At 37.7% G+C, this 26,311-nt stretch overlaps 1 protein-coding gene across 4 annotated transcripts in view; it reads left to right on the top strand.

The window, feature by feature from the left end:
• Nucleotides 1-26,311, top strand: part of DAPK1 (death associated protein kinase 1) — an 86,540-nt gene that overhangs the window by 44,551 nt on the left and 15,678 nt on the right. For 3 of the 4 annotated variants that reach the window (XM_041480734.1, XM_041480733.1, XM_041480732.1), the window contains 15 exons: nucleotides 7,627-7,765; nucleotides 9,625-9,754; nucleotides 10,038-10,086; nucleotides 10,229-10,255; nucleotides 10,676-10,828; nucleotides 10,970-11,015; nucleotides 12,599-12,688; nucleotides 13,085-13,177; nucleotides 14,763-14,882; nucleotides 15,953-16,051; nucleotides 16,882-16,980; nucleotides 18,151-18,249; nucleotides 19,651-19,848; nucleotides 20,811-21,008; nucleotides 23,938-24,036. In XM_041480734.1, coding sequence (XP_041336668.1) covers nucleotides 7,627-7,765; nucleotides 9,625-9,754; nucleotides 10,038-10,086; nucleotides 10,229-10,255; nucleotides 10,676-10,828; nucleotides 10,970-11,015; nucleotides 12,599-12,688; nucleotides 13,085-13,177; nucleotides 14,763-14,882; nucleotides 15,953-16,051; nucleotides 16,882-16,980; nucleotides 18,151-18,249; nucleotides 19,651-19,848; nucleotides 20,811-21,008; nucleotides 23,938-24,036 — 1,639 coding nt within the window. The remainder of the gene's footprint in view (nucleotides 1-7,626; nucleotides 7,766-9,624; nucleotides 9,755-10,037; nucleotides 10,087-10,228; nucleotides 10,256-10,675; nucleotides 10,829-10,969; nucleotides 11,016-12,598; nucleotides 12,689-13,084; nucleotides 13,178-14,762; nucleotides 14,883-15,952; nucleotides 16,052-16,881; nucleotides 16,981-18,150; nucleotides 18,250-19,650; nucleotides 19,849-20,810; nucleotides 21,009-23,937; nucleotides 24,037-26,311) is intronic. The other variant, XM_041480735.1, reaches the window with a different exon arrangement.

Raw genomic sequence — 26,311 nt, 5'->3', positions numbered from 1 at the left:
TCACAGCAATGAATACAAAACAGAGCTACTTTATCCACATAGGTGTTTGGAAGTTTTTCTTTTAATTACCTTATATCAGGAAACCGATTTACAAAAAAACCCCAAGTTCTATGAAACATTTAATTTATGAAACTTAAAACCAAATCTTTCCTTAAAAGATTCAGCAGCCAGGGACAAGCATGAAATATCCTTGAAGAAGCTTACTTTATTGCAGTCTTTTGGTATATCTGGAACATTCAAACATTTTCATAACTCTAGGTCTTAGTGACAAACGTCTCCTTTCTTGACTTGGAAATGACCTTTTAAGTTCCAACTCTGTGGACTCTTTCATCATCTTGAAAGGAATGTTATGCATATTACACACAAACTGGAAGCCACTGTCTTCCTCATCTAACTTAAAACTTGAATAGTTTTCTTTTTTTTTGCTTTTATCACACAAATAATTGAATTAGTCTGAATTTCACAGTACATTTTTCTATCCAGCTGCAGCTATTAGACTGTATTATATGTTAGCTGTACTAAGCTATTTCTAGTGAGCTCTGCTGAAGCCATCATTTTTTCAGACTTCACAGACTAGAAAACACAGATGTCTCTGCAGTGATAATTATTTTTTTTCCTCAACCATGTTTTGCACCTACTTGGTTCCCCTTTTTCTGGCCTTGGATGCATAATTTCTCCCTTCCATTTTATTTTCTCTTCCACTTTATTATGTCTTTATTTTACATCTGCAGTCTAAATAAACTCCATTTGTGGTTCTTTGTGAAGCCTTGGTTATGGTTTCTTGCTGCAACACAAAAAATAAATATTTTCATCCTGCATTTACAGTAATTCCTTAAAATTCACAAAAGCAATGCAGGTGATCTGTTTTTTAAAAATGGCTTGATAGCAATACCTGACTCCTTTTACTTGGTAGCTGTGGAGTTAGGTATTCATACTTTTCTCTGCAAAAAACATAACTTCATTTCTGAATTTGAAATCTTAATTTAAGATGGTTATCTCTTGTAGCATGGTTCTGAATGACAATTATCTGCTTTATACATTTTTAAAAAATAGAAAGCTTTGAAGGTATTAGAAGCATTTCTGCATTAAATATTAGGATTTATGCTTCATTTGAAAGCATAAACTTTATTTTAGATTTCGTCCTGTGCCTCACACTGTCTCTGACTTTCTACTTTGGTGGTAGCTTCATACTGTTAATCAAAGCAGAACAGTGCAAGAAGAGGATGATAGATTCTTGTGTAAAAAATTTCATTAATTGATCATTGAAGAGCAAATAAGAGCAGGTAACTCTGAACTCTTTAAATTCTTCTTCTATCTTATTAGGGCTTTAGTTTAACTTTTTACAGTTATGCTCAGAAAGAGAGTTAAAGCCTGTGTTCCAGAGAAGCTTGAAGTCTTCACAGGGCTTCCTTAATTTTTAGTTGTCTTTTTGTAGAAATACCTCTGAGATTTTTGTAAATTTTACACATAAATAATATGAAAGTCATTATCAAGTGGCTTTGCGCTGAAATTTGAGAGGAGGATTAAATATTTGGTGCTTCTGGCATGTAGCAGGCAGTTAGCACACTCTGTGACACTAATTCGTAGATCTTGTGCCACCTTTGGATTTCAAAATCCTGAATTCCAGGCCCACAGGTAGATGCACAGAGAATATGTAGATGGGTTAGAACAAAGGCTTGACAGGGCCGACAGGACAGGCTCGAGAGCTGATGTGACTCTGCCACACAGTGAGCAGGTCTCAAAGACAGAATTGGTTTCTGTGTGCTGCCGTCCCTGAGCAAAATCATTGCCCCTCTTGTTTGCTAAACCTGAATGCTCCTCATACATTAAATTTGAGTGTTGTAGAGGAGATCAAAATACTAAGGCACTCTGGTGGGCCACGGTAACCACCTGCTGTATGCAGACTCTGGGCACTTCAGGAACCTCAGTGATGAAAACCTAAATACCAGTGGTGTTTGAGTGCAGAAAAGATTCACAGGAGTGCTCATGCCCCCTCCCACCCAACCCCCCTTACTGGGACTTAACTGCTTAAATTATAGTCCAGGTTTTGGTGTGTGTTCTGGCTGGCCATTGAGGACAATGCTTCTTGTTCAGTATAACTGAAAAATTTAGACACACTAAAGAGAGGATTTCATGACAGTTGATGTCTCTAATAGAAGCTGGACAAATGAAAATTAGAAGGCGTGGTGATGCTGGAACATGTCTTCATTCTTCTGGTAGCTATATAAAGAAAAATTGAACTGCAATGTTTTTCAGCCAGTAGGTAATTTAATGAGCTAGCAGCCCTGTTCTGCTGTTTCAAAATGTTTGGTACACTTTGTACTCCTGAGGAGTGGGTTGGTAACTGCACGATTCATAAAGGCAGTGAAATTAAGTGGATGCAAACCCCCTTTATTCTTACATAAAACAGAAGTAATAATATGAGTCTAGTCTTAGGCTGACAACTGCATGACTAGATGTCATATAAGACACATTTGACCACAGAATCCCTAGGGAAAACATTTCTTTTACAAGTTGACAGAATAAGTGTTTGGACTAGAGAAGGATTCAGGTAATTTATCACATTGCATCTGTTTTAAAACTGGAATAAATTGATGGCATGCTTCTTTAACTTAGTTTATGTTGTTTTGAAATCTAAGCAAGATAAATGTTTCTTCAAGGGGTTTGGGCCTAGATTTAGTGTTCATTTGTAGATTTTAAAATTCATTAGAAATCCTTAGATAATCATTAATTATCATTTAGGTGCTATTGCATAATAAGCAGTGTGATCATAGCATATGACTGAGTCATTATGAGGTGACCATGCTGACTTTGAAGGTTAATTGATTCTAAGTTCCCTGAGTAGGTTCTCATAATGACTTCCTCTGAGATCTGGCAATAGTTCTGTTTCATAGTTAAGAAAGCCTGGCAACTTGCAAAAGCACTATACAGAAATCCTTTTTCCATGGGCGTGATGTATTTTATTTCCCAGAGGGAGGTGTGTGGGTTGCAATCACATCTGTCAGCCTTCCTTTGGGGAGGCTGGGAAAAGCTTTTACCACTATTGCGTTTTGTAAGAAAGAACACAGTCAGCTGAAAGCTTTAATTTACTTCTCTCATTTCAGAAAAACTAGCACTTCTGCCTAGAAGTATCAGTGAAATAACATGTACCAGCTTTGCTCTTAGTGAAAATGTTTATGCAAAATACTTCTAAAAACATGTGCTCTGCTACTTTAAAACAATATAAAAAGTTTTGTTATAATGATGAAATAGATTTTCTCAGCCCTTATGACTTTCCGTGTTATAACATGGTCAATAATGCATTAGAATTAGGTGGAATTAAGATGTGACTGCCACAAAGCACAAACTCTTATTTTATTGAGAATGATATTTGAACAGTATATTATGACTGCAAAACTATTACTAAATATAAATGTAAACAGAAAGGTTTTATACAGGAGCATTAACGAATTAAAGCTTTAGAGGAAAACAGTATGTGAAGGAGAACATGGAGGCTTCGCAGCCTTAAAGGAATTTAGTCGTGACTTGACTTTGTAATCAAATTTCTCTGTTCATAGGTTGCTGTCCATCATTTACATACTGGCATTTTAGCATTTAGAGTTGTCTTAGGGCACAGAAGAACTGATCAGGAAGCTGTCTGGTAATTCCTTCCAGCAAACTGAGAAACTGAGCAGAGAGAAGCTCTGTGCTTCTTGGGGATACCAGGTAGACATACTCCAAAGTCTTCTACAGGAAGATGCACTAGTGCTTGGTGAACCTCTTGCCTCTGCTCCCTTCAGGAAGCATCTTTATCCAGTTGGTGGCTGGGGGCAGCAGTCTTTTAGATGTTGGTTGTGTGGGCCCCTCTGTAGAGGCCCAAAGATAGTCTGGGAGCCAGTTTGTGTGGCTTGGGAAACCCACACAATGGTCTGGTTTCAGTCAGATTTCAGCCGAATGTTTGTGCATCAGCATCGCCAAAGATAATTTAGAAACAAGGGCCCATGGTAATCGGGGTGGAAACAGTGTACTTCTTGATAGAAGATGATTTTCATAAAGAGCAGTCAAAGGGGCTGATGTATGAAATTACCTATGCCTTCTTCTTTCGATTAACACTGGTTCTGTGTGTGAGATGGGATATCCACGTTGGTGGAATAGGGCTCTCTCCTTGTCTTCTTGCTCTGCTTTGAAGGTGACTCTGGTTTACAAAAACATGCAGTGTTTATGTATTGTGGGACTCTGCTACACTAGCTGAGGGACAGGACTAGACTCAACAACCCAACAGCATTTTAGGATGCTGGTGAAGGCTTACACAGCCAGTGTCTTTACTGGCTTCTTCTAAGCCATTTCTTCATCTGTGATATCTGGAAATCTAGTCAAGACCATCTATTTATTCTACACATATAATCCAATTACAAAATCTGCGAAACCCGTCTCTGCTGATAAATCTGAGGATTTATGCTGCAGGATTGCCCTGCAGCAATACCATGGGGTTTTGTATGCCCATGGCAGTACAGCTTAACATCAGATATTCTTGAGTCAGCAAAAGGGCAAGGAATAAGCAGTCTCTTGACAAGCATGAAGAGGAAGCTGAAAAATGCAACCTCCCATGGGGACATGGGTCACTGCCTTACCCATGTGAGAAGGGCCTCCCTTGGAGGTTGCCTGGCGCAGAGGGACCTTTCTGGGAAGCCAGGCATTTCTGAGCTTCCAGGTGAAGTTCCTCATGCATGCTAGTATGAGCTTTTACTATAAAAACCCCTTTCTGTCATGCTTTATGTCTCTACCATAAGTAGGCAGCAGGAGCAGCTAGATGGGCACTGTGCTTGCCAGCTATGGCAGCACCCCAGGGGAGAACACGGTTTCCAGGGCTCGCCCCCACAGATGAGGCATTACCAGCAGGAGAATTCACAACGGCCCCCTCTCTGAGGTGAACCCACGCAGGATCTCCTCCTAGACATCAAGAGTGAGATGTGTAACATGAGGGGGCATGCCAGAGTCCCACAGACCAGGGGTACAGCTGCTTCTGGAACAACACTTAGAGTGCATTACAGCTCGTCCCTCCTCACTCGCCTACTCATTCAGCAAGGGCTGCCAAGTCACTTAGGGTAACAGTACTTAAGCATTGAAGAAGCATGCAACAGATGGGAAAAATCTATCACTTTTGCTATTGAACTTTCAGTTTAAAAAAAAAAAAAAAAAACATTTCAAGCCTTTTACCTTCTCTAGCCCTCAGCTCTGAGATTTGCAAGCACTAGGTACAAGGTATATCAGCTGTGAAACACAGATAATGTTTTATTGCACACAATTATAAGGCTTATGGTGTGTCATTAAAGAAAGGTCACTACAATTAATCTGTAGTAAAGACAGAATAATAGTACTCAGCAGTACAGACTCAGAATAATTGCAGATAAGAAGAAACTGAAGAGGCTCTTTCCATTTTACACAAATGCAGATATCTTGAACAGTAGCAAACTTTAGGGATTAAATATTTTTGGGGAGGTCTATAGGGAATGTGTATAATAAGCGGTACTCATAGATGACTATTAAGTTTCACAGACTGCATGTCTTTAAAATGCCAAGAGGAGTTAAGAGCAAGGTTTGCCAGCCATGAAGCGTAACACCAGCTGTGTGACACTGTCACAGTCTGTTTTAGACTGCAGGGTGGACAGAACAGTGCTTGGAGAGGCCATTGCTGCAAATGCCTGCCTGGGTACTTCTCTTGTGATTTGTGACGGCTGATGAATGGTTTAAGCACCAGCCGGAGTTTTGCTGTTTTGCAGGCTTTCCAGCTGCTTGAAAAATGGGACCAGATGCAGTCTTTGGTGCAGTCTTATAAGCTCTTCCTCAGCTGAGGATCCATCTTCTCTAGTTCCCCAGACTGTGACAGCTAGCTCAGTGCCAAGCCACGCTGAGTGCCTACATTTGATGGGTTTTGCTGTGGCTGCTGCCACAATGAGTCTGCCTGCTCCATCTGGAAGGGCTGTGCTCCAGTGTACAGCCGCCCAACAACTGCAGCCAACATCCACTTGTAAACATGTGGAAGCAAGCTTCACATGATGCTAAGGCCTTTAACCCAATAATTGGAAATTAATGTCACCGTTCAGCACAGTGCTGCAGAGATACAGACATTAGCATGAAAATATTTTCTTTTTTTTTTTTTTTTAGTCAGAAGCAAACAATGAGAGAATATGCATGTGTGTGCATTTGGAAGACACTTCTGAGCAGTCTGTAAAGTAACAAGCTGGATTTAATCATTAGGAACTCCATTTTAATGTCTCTACACCAAAAAAAAAATCATTAAAATGACCTCTCATCCTTACAGTCTATAATTCTTATATTTTAATGGCACTTTGTTTCAATAAGTGCTTTCATGCAGAAAATATTACAACAAAAATAATACCCAAAACAATACTCTCATTATTGTCTAGGCAGCTCAATGAAAGCTCCAAGAACTCATTAAAATATACTTTTCACGCAATTTGCATTACAATAATGCAGATTAAGTCCCTGAAAAAGTAGACATGATAAAGAAGTCAAATGTATTTCAAGAAATTTGCCTAAACTATTTACCTATTGTTATATGTTAATCACCATCTCATGCTTCATAATCAGAGCTTTAAATCATGAACAGATTATTTTCTTTTGCTGCAGAAAAGCAATAAAAAATAGGGTGCACTTTCTGAATTTGTGTTAGTATTACAATGAAAAACACAGGCGGTATTACGATCCTTTTTGCAGTCTCTAAGACTCTTCTAAGTAGTACCCATGCTTTCACAGGTGGGAAAAGTAGCTTGCCACAGTGGGCAGTCATGTGTCCTTCAGCTGAAACATGTCTGTTGTTTGGGAATAGCTGTAGTTCTATCACTTCAGTATCTCTTCATGCTGTTGACTGGGTTAAGAGCTGCTTGACTGAGCTGAGAAGAGGTTCATCTTCTCTTTATTCCTCTCTCTCTCTCAAACGCAAAAATCCAGATGTACTTATGTACTCTGTCTTACCTCTTTTCTTTCTTCTGTAGGGCTAGAACAGTCTTAAGGACATTTCATTGTAGAAAAGGTTTCATCATGTTAGAGTACAAATACAATACAGGTGCTGCATGTAATACAGTATTTCAAAAACAGAATCTATTTTCAAAAGGTGGGTGCTGTAGGGAGTTTAGAAACTGAATAGTAGGACATCTGCCAATAAATATTTCAAAATAAGATTTAAAATTTTTATTTTTCAATGGGGGTGTAGAAATCTGGTGTTTTACTGATATGAGCCAATTAATGTTTTATTTTCTAGATTATGTCATGTCCCATTGTGTCAGTATGCTTTGAGTCCTGATACTTCATATTTAATTATATTCTTTTAAATGTGCATACAGAGACTTTTACTTCATTTAAATTTAAATACTGTTAATTATGTTTGTTTGGGTTTTCTAAACTTTTTTTTGTCTGAAAGTAAGACTCTTTTTACTGTATTCTTTTCAGGGGAAGGGAGGGAGTTAGAAGTCTTTTGGGTATTGAATTAAATAATTTTCTTAATTTTTTTCTGATATTTGAAATCTGGATCCTTTTCAAGGCTTTTCAAGGTTTGAGGGCAGCTATACTAAAAGGAACCCACTGGTTAAAGCAAGCTTGTCAATAACTCTGCTTCTACTCTCCAAGTGTTGCAGGTGGCGAGCTCTTCGACTTCTTAGCTGAAAAAGAATCTCTCACGGAGGAGGAAGCCACAGAATTTCTCAAACAGATACTTAATGGTGTTCAGTATCTCCACTCTCTGCAAATTGCCCACTTTGATCTTAAGGTGTGTTGAACAGATAAAAACTTAAACTGTAATCAACATCCACTGAAGTCTTTTGTAATTCTAGCCACATATCAGTCATCATGAAGATCTTGGCCGCAGTTTTGTTTTGCTAGCTTATGTAGACAGGGGAAAGCTCAGCCATTGGAAAGAAGTTACTGAACTGTAAATAGTTCCCGTCTGGGAAATGTTTCTTCAGGGAAAATGGCACCTTCTGACAAAATTAAACCATTCTGAGAAAACAAACCTGAAATAAAAATGAGGACTATGATTTTTTTTTTTTTTTTTTTAATGTGAATGGAATCTGGGTGAAACATTCTGACCTAGATGCCTTTTTTAACGGTGGGGGTTTTTAGGTGCTTAATTGAAATTGCACTGAGTTAAGTACAAGGTTTTTTGTGGAGCAGGCAGCAGATTTCCACTTCTTTTTCCCTTTTTGTGGCTTTTTTGTTTGTTTTCAGAAAAGTTGTTAATTGCATCCTTTTTATAAGAAAGCAGAGCTTTTTGTATCTAAACTCAGCAACTGCTTTTCAATGTTTCAATTTCAGCACATTTTCCCCCATATATTTTATTTTTCAAAGGTAGACAACTAAACATTCCCTGAAGTCTCCTGAAGTGGGCAGCTATGTCTGTAAAAGAAAAAAAGGGCATGATTATTTCATTACAATTGAAATGTAGTTCTGAAAGGGAGATGAGGTAATGAAGGGAATGGATTTCAGTGTAAGCATACCTTTTCCAGTTTTATCCTCATCACCTCAGTAATATATTTGGTCTTTGTATGACAGTCAGCAAAGAGAAAAAAATTGTAAAGCTAGAAAGGAATGTATTTCTTAGAGTATGAAATGTGAATTTTTGCCACTGTGTTTGTAATTGAACAAGTCATCCTTGGATACCAAAAAATTTGTGCATTAAAGTAGGCAGCAATGCATAGACCAATGAAAGTATGCAATAGAAATGCAGGGTGGAAATAAAAGAAAATTACATTTGCACATATCAGGTCCTGTGATTGGGAAAAAAAGGTAAAAGAAGGGTGACAATGAAGAGCTATCCTTAATGACTCCAGAAGCCCGTAACATAGGATTGATGTAGCTACGGGACCTCTTCAGAGCACTCCAGCTTATGGACATAACAGGACTTGGAGACTAAGTAGCTGGTTCTGTAAGCTCATTAAAGTGATGCAGTGTAGAAACAGCCCCCTTTGCTGATAATCCTGGCTTTTCATCTTCCTTGTTCTGGCTTTGCAGATCTTTGGTGTAAAGTAATGTAAAGTCCATATTTCAAAATAGGGTAGAAAAGACAGGAGAACCTTCTTCCTTTATTTTAAGTATGTTGAGCCTTAAAATCTGGGAGCTGGACCACTCCAGAAGTTTCCCTGGAAGATCCAAAGGCAGCAAGATGCACCTCCCTTATTGCTTATGTGATGTGGAAGAAACCTCTTTCAGGGACTAATGTAAACCAAACCCAGTAACTAGTTTATTGGGTTTTGTTTTCTGCAAGCTCCCAGCAGTGCTGGAATGGCTGCAGCACGGGGCCTGTGATCTTTACTGGGGGACAGTGTGGACTGACCCTAAGTGTTTCACTTAGGGTCAGTCCACATGAAAACTGCAACTGTGGTATATACAAGAAGAAAAATCTTGGCCTTGTGGAAATCATAGCGCTTCAACGTCAACATGAAATCCTAATTTACTGTAGTTACTTTAACTATGTTAGATCATAATAGGAAAAGACAGGATTTTTCTGCCTAAAATACAACTCAAGTGTCTAACAGAGGTAAAAACAAATGTTCAGTGGTGAAGAACACTGGTCCACTGTTTGTACCTATATATAATCTCTCTTTCTCTCCCTCTTCCTCCTTCTCAAAGCCTGAAAACATAATGTTGTTGGACAGGAATGTACCAAAGCCTCGAATCAAGATTATTGACTTTGGTTTAGCGCACAAAATTGACTTTGGAAATGAATTCAAAAATATCTTCGGAACGCCAGAGTTTGTTGGTGAGAAAACTGTTGTTTCTTCAAACTATCCTTTTTCAGTCTGTGAAATGGTATTTGTGGCTTATCTTGGCTTGGCTGATTTACAGACTATGACATTTGTGTGTAATTCATGACATTTTGAAATTTAAATATGCAATTTATAGCATTTGATTTCAAATTAGACTTGCATTAAGGTGGTTTAATCTATCAGCATTTAGCTGATTATCTCTGACATACATGGACTCAGAGTGAGACTTATACCTGTTCTTTGACTAGGTACTTACCTTGCTGCTTTTTCCTTTAGCTCCTGAAATAGTAAATTATGAGCCTCTTGGTCTTGAAGCAGATATGTGGTAAGTTATTGGATCTTACTTGAAATAAATCTCTCATGATTATGCTTATGTTCTAACCTTTTTTTTTTCTCCTCTCTCTCTTTCCATCTATTTTTCTCTCCTCTCCCTCATCCTTTTTTTGTTTGTTTTTCCTTCAATCCAGGAGCATTGGTGTAATAACTTATATTCTGTAAGTACCAAAATCTATGGGTGTTTCTTGCAAATGCTGTTGTTTTTTAATTCTTATTCTATCCTCTGGGGTGTTGGTGGTGTCTGTACAAGTCAAACCATTCGGATTGCACATCACGATTCAATTTGTATGATCTTAAAAGCAGTAGTATAATTATTGAAAGAATTGCTGTTAATCAGCATTGAGCTAGCATGGGAAACAGTCTTCAAACCTGTAGGTGACTTTCCTACAGCTATATCTTAATATCTTTGAAATGACAGCAAAGTTTTTTGCCCTGCTACTTCACATCTTCCTGAAAGTAGATTTGCAGCCTTAAAATGGAAAAGAGAAATGTTATTTTTCTACTATTATTTGATCTCAGAGGGCTGAAGCAGCAATGTTACAACACGTACTGAGAGGAATGTTCTGTCTCACTTACAGTCTAAGTGGTGCATCTCCATTTCTTGGAGAAACCAAACAGGAAACACTGGCAAATGTGTCTGCTGTGAATTATGAATTTGAAGAAGAATTCTTCAGTAATACCAGTGCCCTAGCTAAAGACTTTATACGAAGACTTCTAGTCAAAGATCCAAAGTGAGTTGTTTTTCTTCTGTGTGGCACTTGCATCTCTAGTATTTAAAATTACATTATATTTGGAAATGATAGTTTAATAAACATAAACCAGTATGTATTTTATTAATATCTGAGACAGCTTTATCTCTTATTCTCTTAAAGGAAGAGAATGACTATTCAAGACAGTTTGCTGCATCCTTGGATCAAGGTTAGCATGCCGTTCATTCTCTTAATCAGTTCTTCATTTTATGCTTTTCAAGTTTCTTAACATGGAATATTTTCATAATTGTTTAATGTAACTTACTGTTTTGGAAAGCTGTCTGTATGAAAGCTAACACATGCAGAATACGGGCTTCATTAATATAAGCTCTATGTGAGTTAGCAGTAGGGAAGTAGCCCCCTATGGGAATTAAAGTCATGGGCAGACAGAGAAGCTAATCTTCAAAGAGCATTGTACTGACAAACATACAGTCTCTGGATCCAGTCCAATTCACAGACATTTTTCTTCTTCTAATGCCCTTATTTAGACTGGGAAAAAACTAGTAATATCTCTGCTGTCCTTCCCCTTAGACTGAAGAGAGCAGTTGATGTGGTGGTCCACTACTTTCTTCAGTGTTTCAGTGTTTGGTTTGGATTGAGCTGTTGTGAAGTTCCTAGGCTGAGAGGGAGAAAATGGCACCTATCATTCTTCTTAATGTGTGTAGTACTACCTGGCAGTTTATTGTCTTAATTCCGTATCACATTCTGATTGTGAGTAGTAAACCCATTCAGTGCTATTGATTTCCCAGGATGTGGGGATGCATAGTGAGCATTTGATCCCATTCAACTTTCCAGAGAATCAGTTAGCAGAATATTTATCTGTGCCACAACTGCTCCAGTTCACAGTACAACATCTGAGGGCAGGCATTCCTACACATAAGTGCCAAACTACCAATTTGACCATGCTTTGCTGCCTTTTTGCCGAGGTAATCAGATATAGTTGAAATGTGTGGGACATATTGACATGATATTTTAAACCACTAAAGAAAGCATTGTGCAAGTTGGTCTCTCTTGAACTAAGTTCCACACTCGTGCAAAGAGACAGGTTGTTCTGTACCCTATTACTTTGCTTTATAACTTAACTTTCCAGACATTTGAATCCCACTCCACTGGTCATATCCTCTTTTCCCCTTTCCCACCCTGCATTTCCATGGGCAGGGAAGGTGTAAAAATTACTTCAAGAATGGGATCATAAAATGCAAAATTTGGTGTACTCCACTAATCATTGGTGCTTAGTATTAGCCCACGAAAAATTTGAAAGGATGAGGGCTTAGAGCTTGCTGCACTGGTAGGTGGGATGTGATTTTGTTTGGGGAGGGAGTAATTTTTCAGCAGTGTCCAGGTGATTACACTGAGACTGTAACAAAGACTGACTGCATTTAAAATCAGTCAGGAAATCTTCCCAGAAGACAGGATTTATCTGGGAAATCAAATGCCTCTACCAGAGAGGGAGGTGAAGGACAAGACTGAATGTTCTGATGTTTGAAGGGGTTTTTTGTTTAAAATAAAAAAGCACATTTTAGTATTGCATTCTTAGGTCTGGATTTCCCTTACAGCATTTTCTTAAGAAATTCCATCTGTATGCCAGACTAGACTCTGAATATTAAAATTATGTGCTTACAATTACTTCATTATTACAGTATGATTGGAGTACTATTATAATGTAAGTGAAAATCATCACTGAGGGACAGAGACTTACATGCAGAAATTATGGAATTTTTTAGAACTTCTTTATTTTGCCTTTGCTCACAGCCAAAAGACACTCAGCAAGCACTCAGTAGAAAAGCTTCTGCAGTGAATATGGAGAAATTCAAGAAGTTTGCAGCACGACGAAAATGGAAAGTAAGTCATTCAATAACACATCAAATGTTGGTGATACAAATGCAGTAGAATTGCCTCTTCCAGGGAAAGGTCAGTACATTTAAGAGTGGAAAAGACGGAAGAAGAAACATGTTCTTCTGACACTGAGAATTAAGTGCTTGAGTATGGTAGTATGGGAGAAGACCCCTTTGTCAGTGATCTGTATACAAATGCTTGTGTGTGGATTGTTTGCTTTGTGCTTCTGCTGGATTATAAATAAAAAAAGTTAAGGTTTCAAATTCAATATAAAAAGCAGATCGAGTGTTGAAGTCAAACTTCTGTTTGTTTTGCTAAGTCTTTTAAAATCTCTGCAATAGCATCCTATCAGAATTTTCTAATTTTTTTACATATAGCTTTCTTCTTATTATTTTTATAAAGCAATCAGTGCGCTTAATATCCTTGTGCCAAAGATTATCAAGATCTTTCTTGTCCAGAAGTAGCATGAGTGTCGCTAGAAGTGATGATACTCTGGTAAGTGTGTTCTTATATATATTTAGAATGCTTTATTGCCTGTGAACTTTGCCAGTTTCTAACTAACAGAAATATTAGTGTCTTGAAAATTTGCATAATTAACTGATCTCATAAGTAGGAAGAAATAGATTTTCAGGTTACAAAGGTCAGTTATCTATAGTTTGATCTTCTGCATCTTGAAACCTTTATATTTAACTTACGGTGTTGAGGCTAATACCTCGTGTCAAAAATTTATTTCTTGGTTTTGAAACTGGATTCATGAGCATTTTTTTGTACCGTAGCAATTATATGGTGAAAAAGTGTCATCTGAATTTTACTCATCATTTACATCATCATTTTGTAGATTAAAATAATATTCCTTTTTTTTTCACCAAATATTCAAAATCATTGAGACCATTTTAAATCCAATGAATGCTAGACAGCAGTGTCACAACAAGCAGTTATTTAAGGAGGAAACTTTAGAGTTGGCCAGCATTCAGTTTGTAGTATTAGATATGACTAGAGGTGCAGTTAGGAGCAATTATTGTATTTTTTGTAGTTGCAAATGCTTGTAAATCCAAAAGCAGTCTTCTTAACATACTCTACAAGTTTTAATACACACTTCACACATTCCCTGTGATCAGCAAGGAATGTGTGTTAATATGTTTAGAGCTGGGGAATATCATCTTTTCTGTGCTCTAAGATGATCAAACTTCAAAAATTCTGCAAAGCCCTTTTCATGCACACTGTCTTCCCTATGTCCCTCCTGTGCAACTCCATGCTCACGTTTCCACTTTTTCTCCTCTTATCTTTTGGCTTCTGTGCACTTTGTTCTCCTCTTGCTCTCCTTTTCCTACCCACCGCCCCCCCACCAGCTATCTGTATGCCTTTTAACACTGGATCAGCTTTTCACACCTGTGTTCCAGCAGAAAGGATTATAGCCCAATGTTAGTGTCCTAAAAAATCTGAAACCTCAGGAGGAAGGAGGTAAGAGCAATCAAAATAATGGGCTCTGTGAATTTCAGCTCTTTGAAAGTCTAGTGCAGAGGAGAAAAATAAAGTTACACCTGCAGAGGTATCTAGGCTTATTAGTTAGGCTCTAGATTTTTAACTGATCCATTTGAATAGACGAAAGCTTGAACCAAAGCACCTCTCTTGTGGATGGCACAAAACCTGATACTTCAGCTGGTATCCATGCACCTCTTGGGTTTTTTAATCATCACATGTATGCATGGAATAATTTATTTTATGCAAGTATTGCTTCTATTGAAATCTATCATCTACTTTTCCTGTGAGGAAAAAGACCCCACACCTAAGTAAAGAAACCTGTGTGGAATCTCAGTGAGTAATGTGTTTGTATGTGATGAGGAGGGAAGCATATTTTACTGGAAAACATGCTGGGGGGTTTGGTGTGGGTTTTCAAATAACATGCATACATGCTAGCCATGTGCTTCATGAAAGATTATAACTTGCAGCCGAAGCACTCTTTTACAGAAAAATATTTCAAAAAATTTAGGTTTTAAATTTTTTGATGTCTTGGCAGCTGTTTAGATACGGATTTTTTCTGAAAGCTAACAATTTTTCTTCTTTCACATTTAATTGCAAGGATGAGGAAGATTCTTTTGTGATGAAAGCTATTATTCATGCCATCAATGATGACAATGTTCCCGGATTACAGCACCTTCTGGGATCTCTGACAAATTACGATGTCAATCAACCCAACAAGGTAGTGTGGGTCTGCTTTGAGGTGTGTGGGGGACTAGCTACCACCCTGCTGAATAGAGCAGTGTGGTTGTAAAATAGAAATGTAACACCTGAAATGAAAAGGCAAGGGAATGGAAAAAAGTTCTGCCTTTTTTTCTTGGAGAAATTTTCATGTGCTTTATGCTCAGTCTTCTCAACATACATTAAAATGGAGCCCAAATGAGCCCAAATTTTTTTTCCCAGGCATTTCAAAAGTATAACTCAAATCTGTAGTCAGGAACTGTGGTGTATCAAATATATGCCTTCACTCTTGGTGGCAGTTGCTGTTTCTTGTGGCCAGTGAAGATGGCAGAATACCTAAGAATAACCAGACTGCTAAAACTAACTTAGCAAAGCATTGTTAGAAACAGAAGTTGCAAACTGCAGAAGTGGGTTATGTGAACATGTTAGATGGTGGTGTTCACTTTCAGTAATGAAATTGCTTGTCTACTACAATATGTCAATGCCTCAGCAACATCTAGGAAAGTAAGATGGGACTGCCCATTAAAACAAAATATACAGTGATTTCTTAAATGGTTCAAGACAAGGTCATACTTTTTTGAGTGTTGTAGTGACCTTCATTACAAAGTACTTTCAGAAATATTCATGAAGAGCAGCATAGAAGTAAAATGTTATTTTACTGTGATGGATCTTGAACCATTTAAGAAATTACTGTGTTTTTTTTGTTTTAATGCACAGCCCCATTGTTGCCTACGGTTTGTGTCTGAGGTGGTGTGGTAGCTGCAAAGAAATTGCAAAGGGGAATGTTCTTGCCAAACAAGGCTAATAGTAAGAGTTTAACATTGATATTCCTAATTTAAAAAGCATAAATGTACCGTGTGATATATCATGAATTCATCTCAAAAATATGGGGAATTGCTGTGCAATAAATTTTTTTGAACAAAGGGATAAATTATTTCCATACACTATTTCCTGTAGACTTAATTTGAAAGTAGAAATCTGAAATGCTATTCAAGGCATGCCTTCTATTCTGCTGTTTCCTTAATCCTTCAGTAATTAGTTATATCGTTCTTGCTTGTATTTCATTGTTAGCATGGAACACCTCCACTACTGATTGCTGCTGGCTGTGGAAACATTCAGATGCTTCAGTTGCTCTTAAAGCGTGGATCTCGTATTGATGTTCAAGATAAGGTAGGTGTTCTGCTTTTCAACTTTATAAGTTGAAAACTTATAAGTTTTTTAGTTGAAAACTTTTATAAGTTTTTTAATACAGTTAGCAGGAGACAAGCAGTTCAGACCAAGTGGTATTGGAAATTAAAAACTCTGAGCTGTAGATGCTGTTTTCTGTCTTCCACAGCAAAAAACATAAGACTACGTTTTTAGCAATGTCATTTGTTACTAATACATATCCTCTGATTTTCATCACTTTATTAGCTGAAATAATTTGAATGATAGTAATTTTATAATGTAGCTCATGCTTACAAAACCACCTCAATTAGTTCAAATTAGTGATTTCCCTAAAATACAATGGTGAACTTTATTTAATATAGAATGATAAATTAATATTTTAGCCGTGGGGAATATAGCAACTAAAATTCATATTTGATGGAGGATATGCTTTACAATAAGCTTTTTTCCCCAGTGTGCTGTAACAATTCATTTAAAGCAAGCTTGAAGAACTGTCTGCTTCTCTAATAGATGGTAAAGCAAGCAGAAGAAAGGTTTTTATCTCATGACTGTTCTTTCAAAAGAACTCCCTAACAAGGGAGAAGAGGATTATCCTTGCAAACAGTTAGTAATCCTGTTAATCATCCTTGCATAGAGAGGTTTTTGTTGTCACTGTTGGTATGTAGTGTTGTTGAATCAATTTGAAATTTTTAAAAAAGTGAATGTGTACATATAAGCTTGAATAGCTCTTCAGTGTGTCTGTGTACACCTAAGTGCACGTGTACCTCAGGTGAAAATCTAGAATTAGGATTTTAATTTGATTGATAACATCTGAAATGAATTTTTTTTGACAGGCTGGATCTAATGCAATCTATTGGGCTTCTCGACATGGACACGTAGAAACACTGAAATTTCTCAATGATAATGAATGTCCTTTGGATGTTAAGGATAAGGTAAGAAAATTACTCCTTTTTTTACACAGAGAGCCTTCTCCTATAACTTTATCTTAGCAAAGAGAGAGGTCTTTCAATTGAAATGGTTTTCAGCTGTGCCATAATTCCAAGAATTTAATTGGCTCTTTTAGTGTGGTTTTCTAAGTTGACATATAGGGCTGTGATAACAGAGCTTTAAAGTAGCTGGATGTACTGATTATTTTTCTGACAAATGTTAGTCAAGTGTGCATGTTAAATGTGGTGAGTACATGGTGGGTAGGTGGGGAAGTACAAACCTAAATTAATTTTCACTTGAAGACTTGATTTCTCATTGGAACTCAGAGTGAAATCGTGATTTGGTTTTTCATTCCTCTTGATTGAAAATCACTTTTGTCTGACAAGTAAATTTGACTGTTATTAAGTTGAGTATGAGGAAGCCTAACAATTTATAGCTGATGAGCACTTACCTTGTCTTGGGCAGTGTTATTTGAGCAACATATGCCCTAGAATCTAGTTGCTGTTAAATTTTTATACCATAGCAATGATTTTATACTAGCCAAAGCTCCAGTACAGAAGCAATTATACTCGTGAAACACAGTTTGCTTTGTTGAGGGAACTAATGCAAAGCAAAGTACATTAGGAAAATTGTTGTTTGACTCCTGATAATACTACTAGGAAAGAGGTTACTCTCTTAATAAAAATACCTTTTCTGTTTTATATCATTTCAAAAAAGAAAGTGTTGCAAATAGTTAGACATAGTGACCAAAACGCACCAGGGTATACAAACGTGTTAGGCCAGCCCCTTACCTTTGAATAAAGAGGGCAGGGGGGAGCACATGGAGATATTATGAATAGAAATGGGACATCTGTTTCGACACAGTTGCACACACAGCTTCCTCCTCCTATTGCTCAGAAATCCCATTGTGGCTGTGATCTGGAACAAATAAAGTGGAAAAATAAGTTCTGGAAAAAGAAAGCCTTTGAAGAAGTAACCTACCTGCCAGGTGGCGGTGTGTCTGTCACGTACAACCAGCTAGTAAGCTCTGCTGATGGAGCTGTGCGGCTGGGCAGCAGAGAGGGAGGAGTACCCTGTGCAGGATTCAGGGCATTCCGGCCGTACACGGTGTGCAGGCAGTGTATGTCATGGTGTGACACGGGGAATCACACTGGCATGTTCTCCTGTAATTGCAGTCCGGGGAGACCGCTCTCCACGTGGCAGCTCGGTATGGGCACGTGGATGTGGTTCAGTTTCTCTGTAGCATCGGATCCAATCCAAACTTTCAAGACAAGGTGAGTCATGAACACTGTCTGCATTTTTTTTCAACATATAAGGCTTTATATAAGTGGGCAAAATTTCAAGTCTCACTTTTAGCCTCTGGCATGTTTGCATACCAGAATTATGGACGTTGTGGTAGCTTTTAATAAATAGATAAAGATTAAGTGAAAAACTGAGAGAACCAACCAGTGCTATGAAACACAGGTTCTCTCAAAAATGAAAGCTTCACAGAGAAACAACTCTGTGAAGGTGTGGATGGTGGTTTGTACTCTTTGAGTTCAGCTAAATACTTTTTATTCATTTTTGCCTTGAATTCTGCTTTGTTTTAGCAGTCATAGGATTTTTCTGCAGTGTCAAGGACTCATTTTTGAAAATGAGAGGAAGGTTTCTCTATAGGTCTGAACTCTTGCAAGAAAACAAGGAGGAAAAGGCATAATAGAAAAAGAAAATCCATTTGACCCAGATTTGACTCTGTGTGTGTGAATTCCGCAAGCCTCCCCAAGTGCTGCATCCTCTAGGACTTCCTTTTCATTGTTTAAGGAGCCCTAGGCTGAGGGAGGACAGGACATGCTCTTTGTCTGTTTCTTCACACTTGAAACCTTGATTACAGTCCAAGTCCTCTGCTATTATCAGCCTCAATTGTCTCTTTTTTGATATTTGCCAGGTACAGAAAGGCTAACCCATTTCTCAGAACTTGATAGAGCTTTTAGTGGGTTCTAATTCTCCCAGCTTTTTCAGTATGCTTCTTTCAGTATATTTTTGTGAAACATTTGAGGTTTTTAATGGTGTTCCATGTAACTGCTCTGATGTACAATGAATTGAAGTTGAATATTTTGAAGTTTCCTGGGTTCAAGCAAAAAGCAAATTAGTACTTCAGTCAGAACTGAACTCCAAATGCAGACAGTTTCAAAGGCATGTTGTGATGTGTCTATAAAGGACTTGGGTTTTTAAGTATCTTCGCTCCTAGAACATTGGTAAGCAGAACATCTCAACATCCTAGAACATCTCAACATGGTAAGCAGAGTGACTTGCCTCAAACTGCGGATCTAGTGGGATTTGCATCTTTGTGGTGATTGATCTGTTTGAGATGCTGGATTAGTCACAGCACATAGGATGTAGAAGCTGTTTGAGAACAAGGGTCTGTTTTCAAGTGAGAGAACCAAGATAGTTAGCCTCAGGAGCAAAGATAGATTTAAAGTAGTATTGCTGACATACAAGGTGTCATGATCACTTGTATGTCAGCTGAAGTTGTTCTTGTTTTAGAATGTCAGCATTAGAAATTACAACATCTTTTTTAGGACTTACTTAGTAGACTGTCTTTTCCTTTTCATACCATCTCTTTGTATTTTTAAGCTGGGGAGTTGTTCTTCCTGAAGTTTGGTTCAGTACTGTTTTTTGATTTTTGATGTTGATAGGAAGAAGAAACCCCACTGCACTGTGCTGCTTGGCACGGCTACTACTCTGTTGCCAAAGCACTCTGTGAAGCAGGTTGCAATGTGAACATTAAAAACAAAGAAGGGGAGACCCCACTCCTGACAGCATCTGCTAGGGGTTACCATGACATTGTGGAATGCTTGGCAGAACACAGAGCTGACCTTCACGCAACAGACAAGGTTAGTCTGGAGACCACAGGGTTGAGTCTCTCAATTGTTTCATTTGAGTGCTGCAAGTCAGCATTGTTTCCACAACGTGAATTTTCATAGCAGTTCACACAGGGCCTATTGATGGCTGAAGTAGTCTTTATGGTTGTCCATTGATCATTATTATTCCATGATTGGGTTTTTGCTGATCTATCATCTCATAAGTAACACTCTTTGAAAAATTGCAGGAACATTAGGTTCTGTAATTGATAACAAACTGTTAACCTCAGAGAAAAGGATGGATTTGCTGTTTGCCTTTGATTACTATAGGTTGGATAAATCATATCCATTTCCAATACGAATTATTTAAAAATATGATGTATTTGTTTCAGAATCAATTTTTGTCTTTCATGATGTAATCCAAATAAATAAATTTGGAATTTAATTGCTTGTATTTTTGGTATGGCTGGCCTTTTAGCTACCTTTATTAGTAATGTTAAATAAATAGTTATTATAGTAAGTTCAGAAGAAAGTTTTTGCTTCTAAAAGAATTAAATTGTTTTTTCCAGTTACATTGCCTCTTTACGTTGTTCCACAGAGAGAAAGCTCCGTCTTTAAAGTTACTGATCAGAAGGCAGATTGCATGACTTTTGCATCACTAACTTCTGTCTAGTAAACACTAGAGTTTACAATATTCAGCTGGTTGTTACTGTTGATCACTCACCTCCCTCCGAGAAAAGCTGTTCGAAGAGAATGTGCATTTGTATTTCATCCGCTCCACTGCAAAGACCAGTAGCCTAACAGAAATGTGCTTTCATCTCATGGCTTATTTATTCAGGCAGATGTGGTGCATCTCCCTGCCTCCACCTTCAAATTAAAAGGTGATTCTTGAGGCAAGGAGATGCACCCTGTTACTTGAGATGGTTGTGACTTTACTAAGTGTTTTGATTTTTAGTATTATTTGATCTCACTTATAAGCTGTCTCTTTATTTCAGGATGGTCATATAGCCCTGCATCTTGCTGTAAGAAGATGTCAAATAGAAGTAGTTAAAACTCTCATCAGTCAAGGATGTTTTGTAGATTTCCAAGACAGACATGGCAACACTCCCTTACATGTGGCCTGCAAAGATGGGAATGTGCCTATTGTGATGGCACTCTGTGAAGCAAGTTGTAGTTTGGATGTCACTAATAAGGTAAATGGAATATGGATGCTGAGCTGCATTGTTTATTAGCTCACCTGTTGTATTAGGTGACCTTTTCAAGTTCTCTGATATGAAAAAGTCTTTTCCTTGATTTTTCTGTCTCTGAAAGTGGCCAAATGCAAAGTATTAAATGACTCACCTCACAAATTTACCAAAGTTCGTTTCAGTTTAATAGATCATTAAATATCCATAAAGAAAAACTCAGGTGAATTATCATTGTTTTGCCAACCTTCTTCCCTAGCCATTTAGCTTTGCATTACGCAGATTACATCTAAGTGCAGAAGAACAGATGAAATGCATTGCAGCTGGCTTTGATTTTATATCTAACATTAAGTTATACACAGAATTGAAGACTGATATGTTTTCTGCTACAATGTTGTAAGTCTAAATATGGCGATTGCAATGGTTATTGGTAGATTAATGCCAGCTGAAAATGCAAACAATCTGTAGTTGGTTCCAAAAAGAATATTTCATTATCTGCCCCTTAATTTAGAGACACTAGTGCCTTTTATGCTGCTTCTGTTGTGCTCATGCTGCAGTGTATGGGATAACTAAACATAATGCTTTACAGGTTTATATTATGTCTTTTATCCTGGACGTCTTTAAGGGAAAAGTGAGCTGTTTCAGGAAACTTTATATAGTTTGAATAGGTCAAGGTCAGCCACTGAACTCTACTGACAGGCTGTGGTGCTTATTGCTTGATATTTAGCTCTGAATGTCTTTCTCTGCCCTATTTAAATTTTATATGTGTTACAAAGTTTAAAAGTTACTTATAGGAATCTTTATGTTGCTATCTGCAATTTTTTTATTCAGGTATTTTAGCTTCTTATTGTTTTTTCCTAGTTAACACTTCTATTTATTACCGAAGCACTTACATTGTATTGGCCAGATAATAGCCAAAGAAAATTATCGGGTTTTTCGATGATTGTCCGTGCAATCACTTTTGATGCACAATTTCAACAATTAAAATCATCACCTATCTAATGAAAAAAGTTAAAACAATGTGCTCCCCAGTCCCACTTCTCAGCTCACATCTGATTGACTAGGCAATTAAATCCAGATACACAGATAAGAGCACATGTTAGAGAAGTCGAGTTAATAGACCATAAGGCTGTTGTCCTGTTTGCTAATGGAGAGTGCTGAGCTGGGATCACCCCTGGCATGCTGTGGAAAAAATAATTAGCCTTCAAATGTTCAGTGGGATCATGGCTACAGAAGCTGTGATTGTAGTTATTCTTCTGCTGTTATTCTTTTAAGAGTAATGTCTTCTGGAGATATTTTTAAAGTGCCCTGTATTTGAAATGGGGAGTTTAAGTATTATTAAATAGAGCATATTAATTTCTACTTCTCCTCTTCAGGAGCAAACCCTGTATTAACAGGGCATTAGCAAAACGAACTTCTGTCCTTGATCCAAACATCTGGCTTTGTCCCACATGTATGTAATACGGATTGAAGGCACTGTTTGCTTCTTTTAGAGATTCAGTGTAGCAGAACATCACATGCATTTAGAATCATAGAATCACAGAAGCATTTAGGCTGAAAAATAACTGTAATATCAGAGTCTAACCATTAACTCAGCACTGCCAACCCGACCACTAAACTATGCCCCTAAGTCCCACACCTATATTACTTAAATACCTCCAGGAATGGTGACTCCACCACTTCCCAGAGAAGCCCATTCCAGTGCTTGACAACCCTTACAGTGAAGACATTTTTCCTGACAGCCAGTCTAAATCTCCTCTGGCACAACTTGAGGCCATTTCCTGTAGTCCTGTCTCTTGTTTCATGGCACAAGAAAACCAACACCCACTTCACTGCACCCTGCTTTTAGGCTATTTTAGAGAGTGACAAGGCCTCCCTCCAGCATCCTTTTCTCAAGGCTAAACAATGCAATCTACATCAGCTGCTCCTGACAGGACTTGTGCTCCAGACCTTTCACCAGCTTCATTCCCTTTTTCCAGCCGTGGCCCAGCACCTCAATGTCCTTCTGGTCATGAGGAGCCAAGAACTGAGCACAGGATTTGAGGTGTGGCCTGACCAGTGCCGAGCACAGGAGGACAATCACTGCCCTGGTCTCTCAGGACACGCTGTTTGTAGTACAAGCAGGATGCTACTTGAGGTGTAGGGTCTGGAGGAATCTGAGCATCTTTTCAGATTCCAGTTGTCAGAAAGCTGGCTTTGCTCTCAAATACTTCTTTCAATAAATGTTATGAGTTTTTTTCTGATTGTAGAGAGAAAGAACAGTATTGAAAGCATAAAAATGTGAAGTAATAATAGGGTACCAGCAGAGAATAAATGGTAGTTTTTGTAACAGTAGCTCTGAACATGCAAAACCAGAAGTGGGTGTCATGAGGACCTGTTGTCAGTGAAAAGATTCACAGAGAAAAGAAAAATTGGATAAGCAATACTTTACAGCACTTTCCCTCTTCATTGAAAAAAAAAATATTATTTCATGCTGACTTCTTTCATTCATTCCTTTTATTTCTTTGGGTGAAAGGGGGAGATATTTAATCTTCAAGTAGTACTTGGGTTGAAGTGGAACCCAGAGGTCTAAAGGTTATGGAATTGTGTTGTTTTAGTGGTTCGTATTTAATTAAGTACAAAGGCCATTAAATTTTCTGGAATTAAAAGACATTATCAAATATAGCCAAAAAACCCTCTAAAGGATTCCTCCACAGTTACGAGGGATTTAGCTAGAAATTTTTTTCCCCATTTTTTAAATAGTCATCCAGCCTTTGTTTTTAATTGCACTTCTGGCAGTTGTGCTTAAGCTGCAATCAAAAATACTTTTTCTTGCAGTTTTTGCAAAACCCATCCTGTGTGTCAGTATGTATAATTGTATAATATGCCTGATTATTACTCTTAACATTTGAAGTGAAGTTCTTTGACTAATGTAGTGACACTTCTTTCCTCATGTTAGTATGGAAGAACACCTTTACACCTGGCAGCAAACAATGGCATTCTTGATGTTGTCCGGTTCCTTTGCCTGACTGGTGCCAATGTAGAAGCATTAACCTCTGTAAGTATTGAGAGATGCTGTTCCTCTTTCATGCATGATCGTTGAAAGAGAACTCATAGACAGGTGTAGGAAAAGGACATCACATTTTGAAATGTAAAAAAAAAAAGGCCTGTTATACAACATGAGTGGAATTTGTTCTGTCTCTCTTGTCTACTTGTTCCCTTCTTGCAACTGAATTTGGAACTGATTAAGGTACAGTACAGCTACCACTTTGTCTACCCCTAATAATTTCTTCATCTAAGAATTACTTGTATCATTGTGTTTCTATGAGTTTTGAGTCACTTCATTAAGATGTACGCCATTTCACATTTGAGAAACATACAAATGCACTGTATGTATCTCAAATATTTTTCTTGCTTTAAAGGGGTTGCATGAATGAGTGAACTAGCATGAGAGTATCCTTGTAAACGAAATCATTCATGTCAGATCAGCCAGCACACTGCTTCCTGTTAGTAGCACTGAAGGCATTTTGATTCTCAGTAAGGTGAGAAACATCCTCCTAATGACATACCCACAGCAGGAATGAAGTGTCCTTTGTCATATGCACGATAAATTATAGACATCGTGCACACCATTACGCGTGTTTTGAACAAACTAACCATGTTTTGTACTCAAATGCAGCGGATCATTTTACATTGCTACTAACTGTAACCAGTGTATTCTGCTTAGAAATAACTACTGCTCTGTATGAGGAAGACACGTTGCCATTAGATTTTGGTTAAGTCCACATTTTTCAGAGTTCTTTTCCTAACAAATTTTTCCTGAGATGGCTGAAATGGAGGGAAGAAAAAGAAAACTTCTATATCATTTGCTTTACCCATTTGATAGAAAATACTAATTTTTGTGGGTTTTTCCTCTAGATTTAGCACTGCAGTTTTTTCTTTTAAGCACAGATCCTATGTAGGAGGAGAATGCAAATAAACTTGGAATTGTGGCTTAAACAAAGTTAGGATGTAATAATTTTTAATAACTGTTGGATTGTATATTGCTGTGTCCTCTGTTAATAATAATGAAATGTGCATACAGTGGACTTGGTGGGAAGCTCTACATATTTCCTTTGTCACCTGTTTTTGTCTTTTTTGTTTGTTTGTTACATCCCATTGTGTGTATGTATTTGTACTACTACACAGAGATGAGATAAAATAAAAGGGTGATGGGGGAATTCTTGAGCTGTTGCACTTCATTCATGTCATGACAGCTGTGTTGGTATAATTGCCTGTGTGGACACTGTCCTTCCAAGATAAAAGTACATTTTGTCTCTTCAGTTTAGGTCAGTTTGAAGGGCATAACAAAATAAATAGTGCTGATACTAAATCTAGCAGAAGCAGTACATTGAATATACATAACCATCCATTATTTCAGCAGCGTGGTGGCAGAGAGAAAGAAAAAGGAGGAGAGGACCAAAGGAACTTGCATGTTGTGATTTTAATATTTCAGTTTTGCATTGGTTTGCTAGCAGGATGTTAAACTGTTCTGAAAAGTCTATTAACAGCTCTTTCTGAGCCAGTGCGGTAGAATTAATGGCCCTTTTTTTCTGTCAGTATGCCATTCCTGAGGACCTAGCTTTTCCAACACCATTAGGCAACTGGGCTGTATTATGAATTCCTTGCCTTCTTTCTGGGTTAAAGCCCATTTTGGAACTACTCTATTTTTAATTTGATTGCTTGGATGGTGTTAAGTGACCTTAGTAAAGCCTCCCCTCCTGGAGCATACAGTAATTTAAAATGTTTGAAAATTGCCCCAAAACATCTGTTGTGCTCACACGTTTACTGGCACTGTGTTGTTGGATTCTCCTCATGGAAGTCTCTAAACCAAGTTTAAAATTGTCAGAGTGATTAAAAATTTTGGATGCAGATGCTTGCAAATGCCACTTGAACTCAGCATCAGCTCTTTCAGGCTGTCTGATTTGCAATATAGGGAGCCAGTCAGCAATTGTAATGAAATTTACCGGTAGGTGCAAAATACGCTTTCATGGATCCTGAAACCAAGCCCTTTTTATATGGCAGTTTTCCTTACCTACTGCTATACCAGTATGTAGATGCTCTGTACTTTTCAGGAAAGCTTGAATAGGAAAATAACTTGCTATTTTGCTTGCGGATGTATTTTCTAATTCTCTTATCTGAGATAGTGAAATAAGCAAAGTACTCCTAAATTACCTCTTACCAAAATTTAAAACAATAGAATAGCATAAGATAGCTGTAAGAGTCAAAATAGTGAGCAATTTTTTGTTTTAGCCTTTTTAATATTAAACTGCTGATCTGTGATCATAGATAAC

The sequence above is a fragment of the Pyrgilauda ruficollis genome, unplaced genomic scaffold (assembly GCF_017590135.1).
Source record: "Pyrgilauda ruficollis isolate IOZ18807 unplaced genomic scaffold, ASM1759013v1 scaffold53, whole genome shotgun sequence".
Classification (NCBI taxonomy): domain Eukaryota; kingdom Metazoa; phylum Chordata; class Aves; order Passeriformes; family Passeridae; genus Pyrgilauda; species Pyrgilauda ruficollis.
The sequence above is the reverse complement of the archived record's forward strand: the minus strand, read 5'-3'. Positions and strand labels throughout refer to the sequence as shown.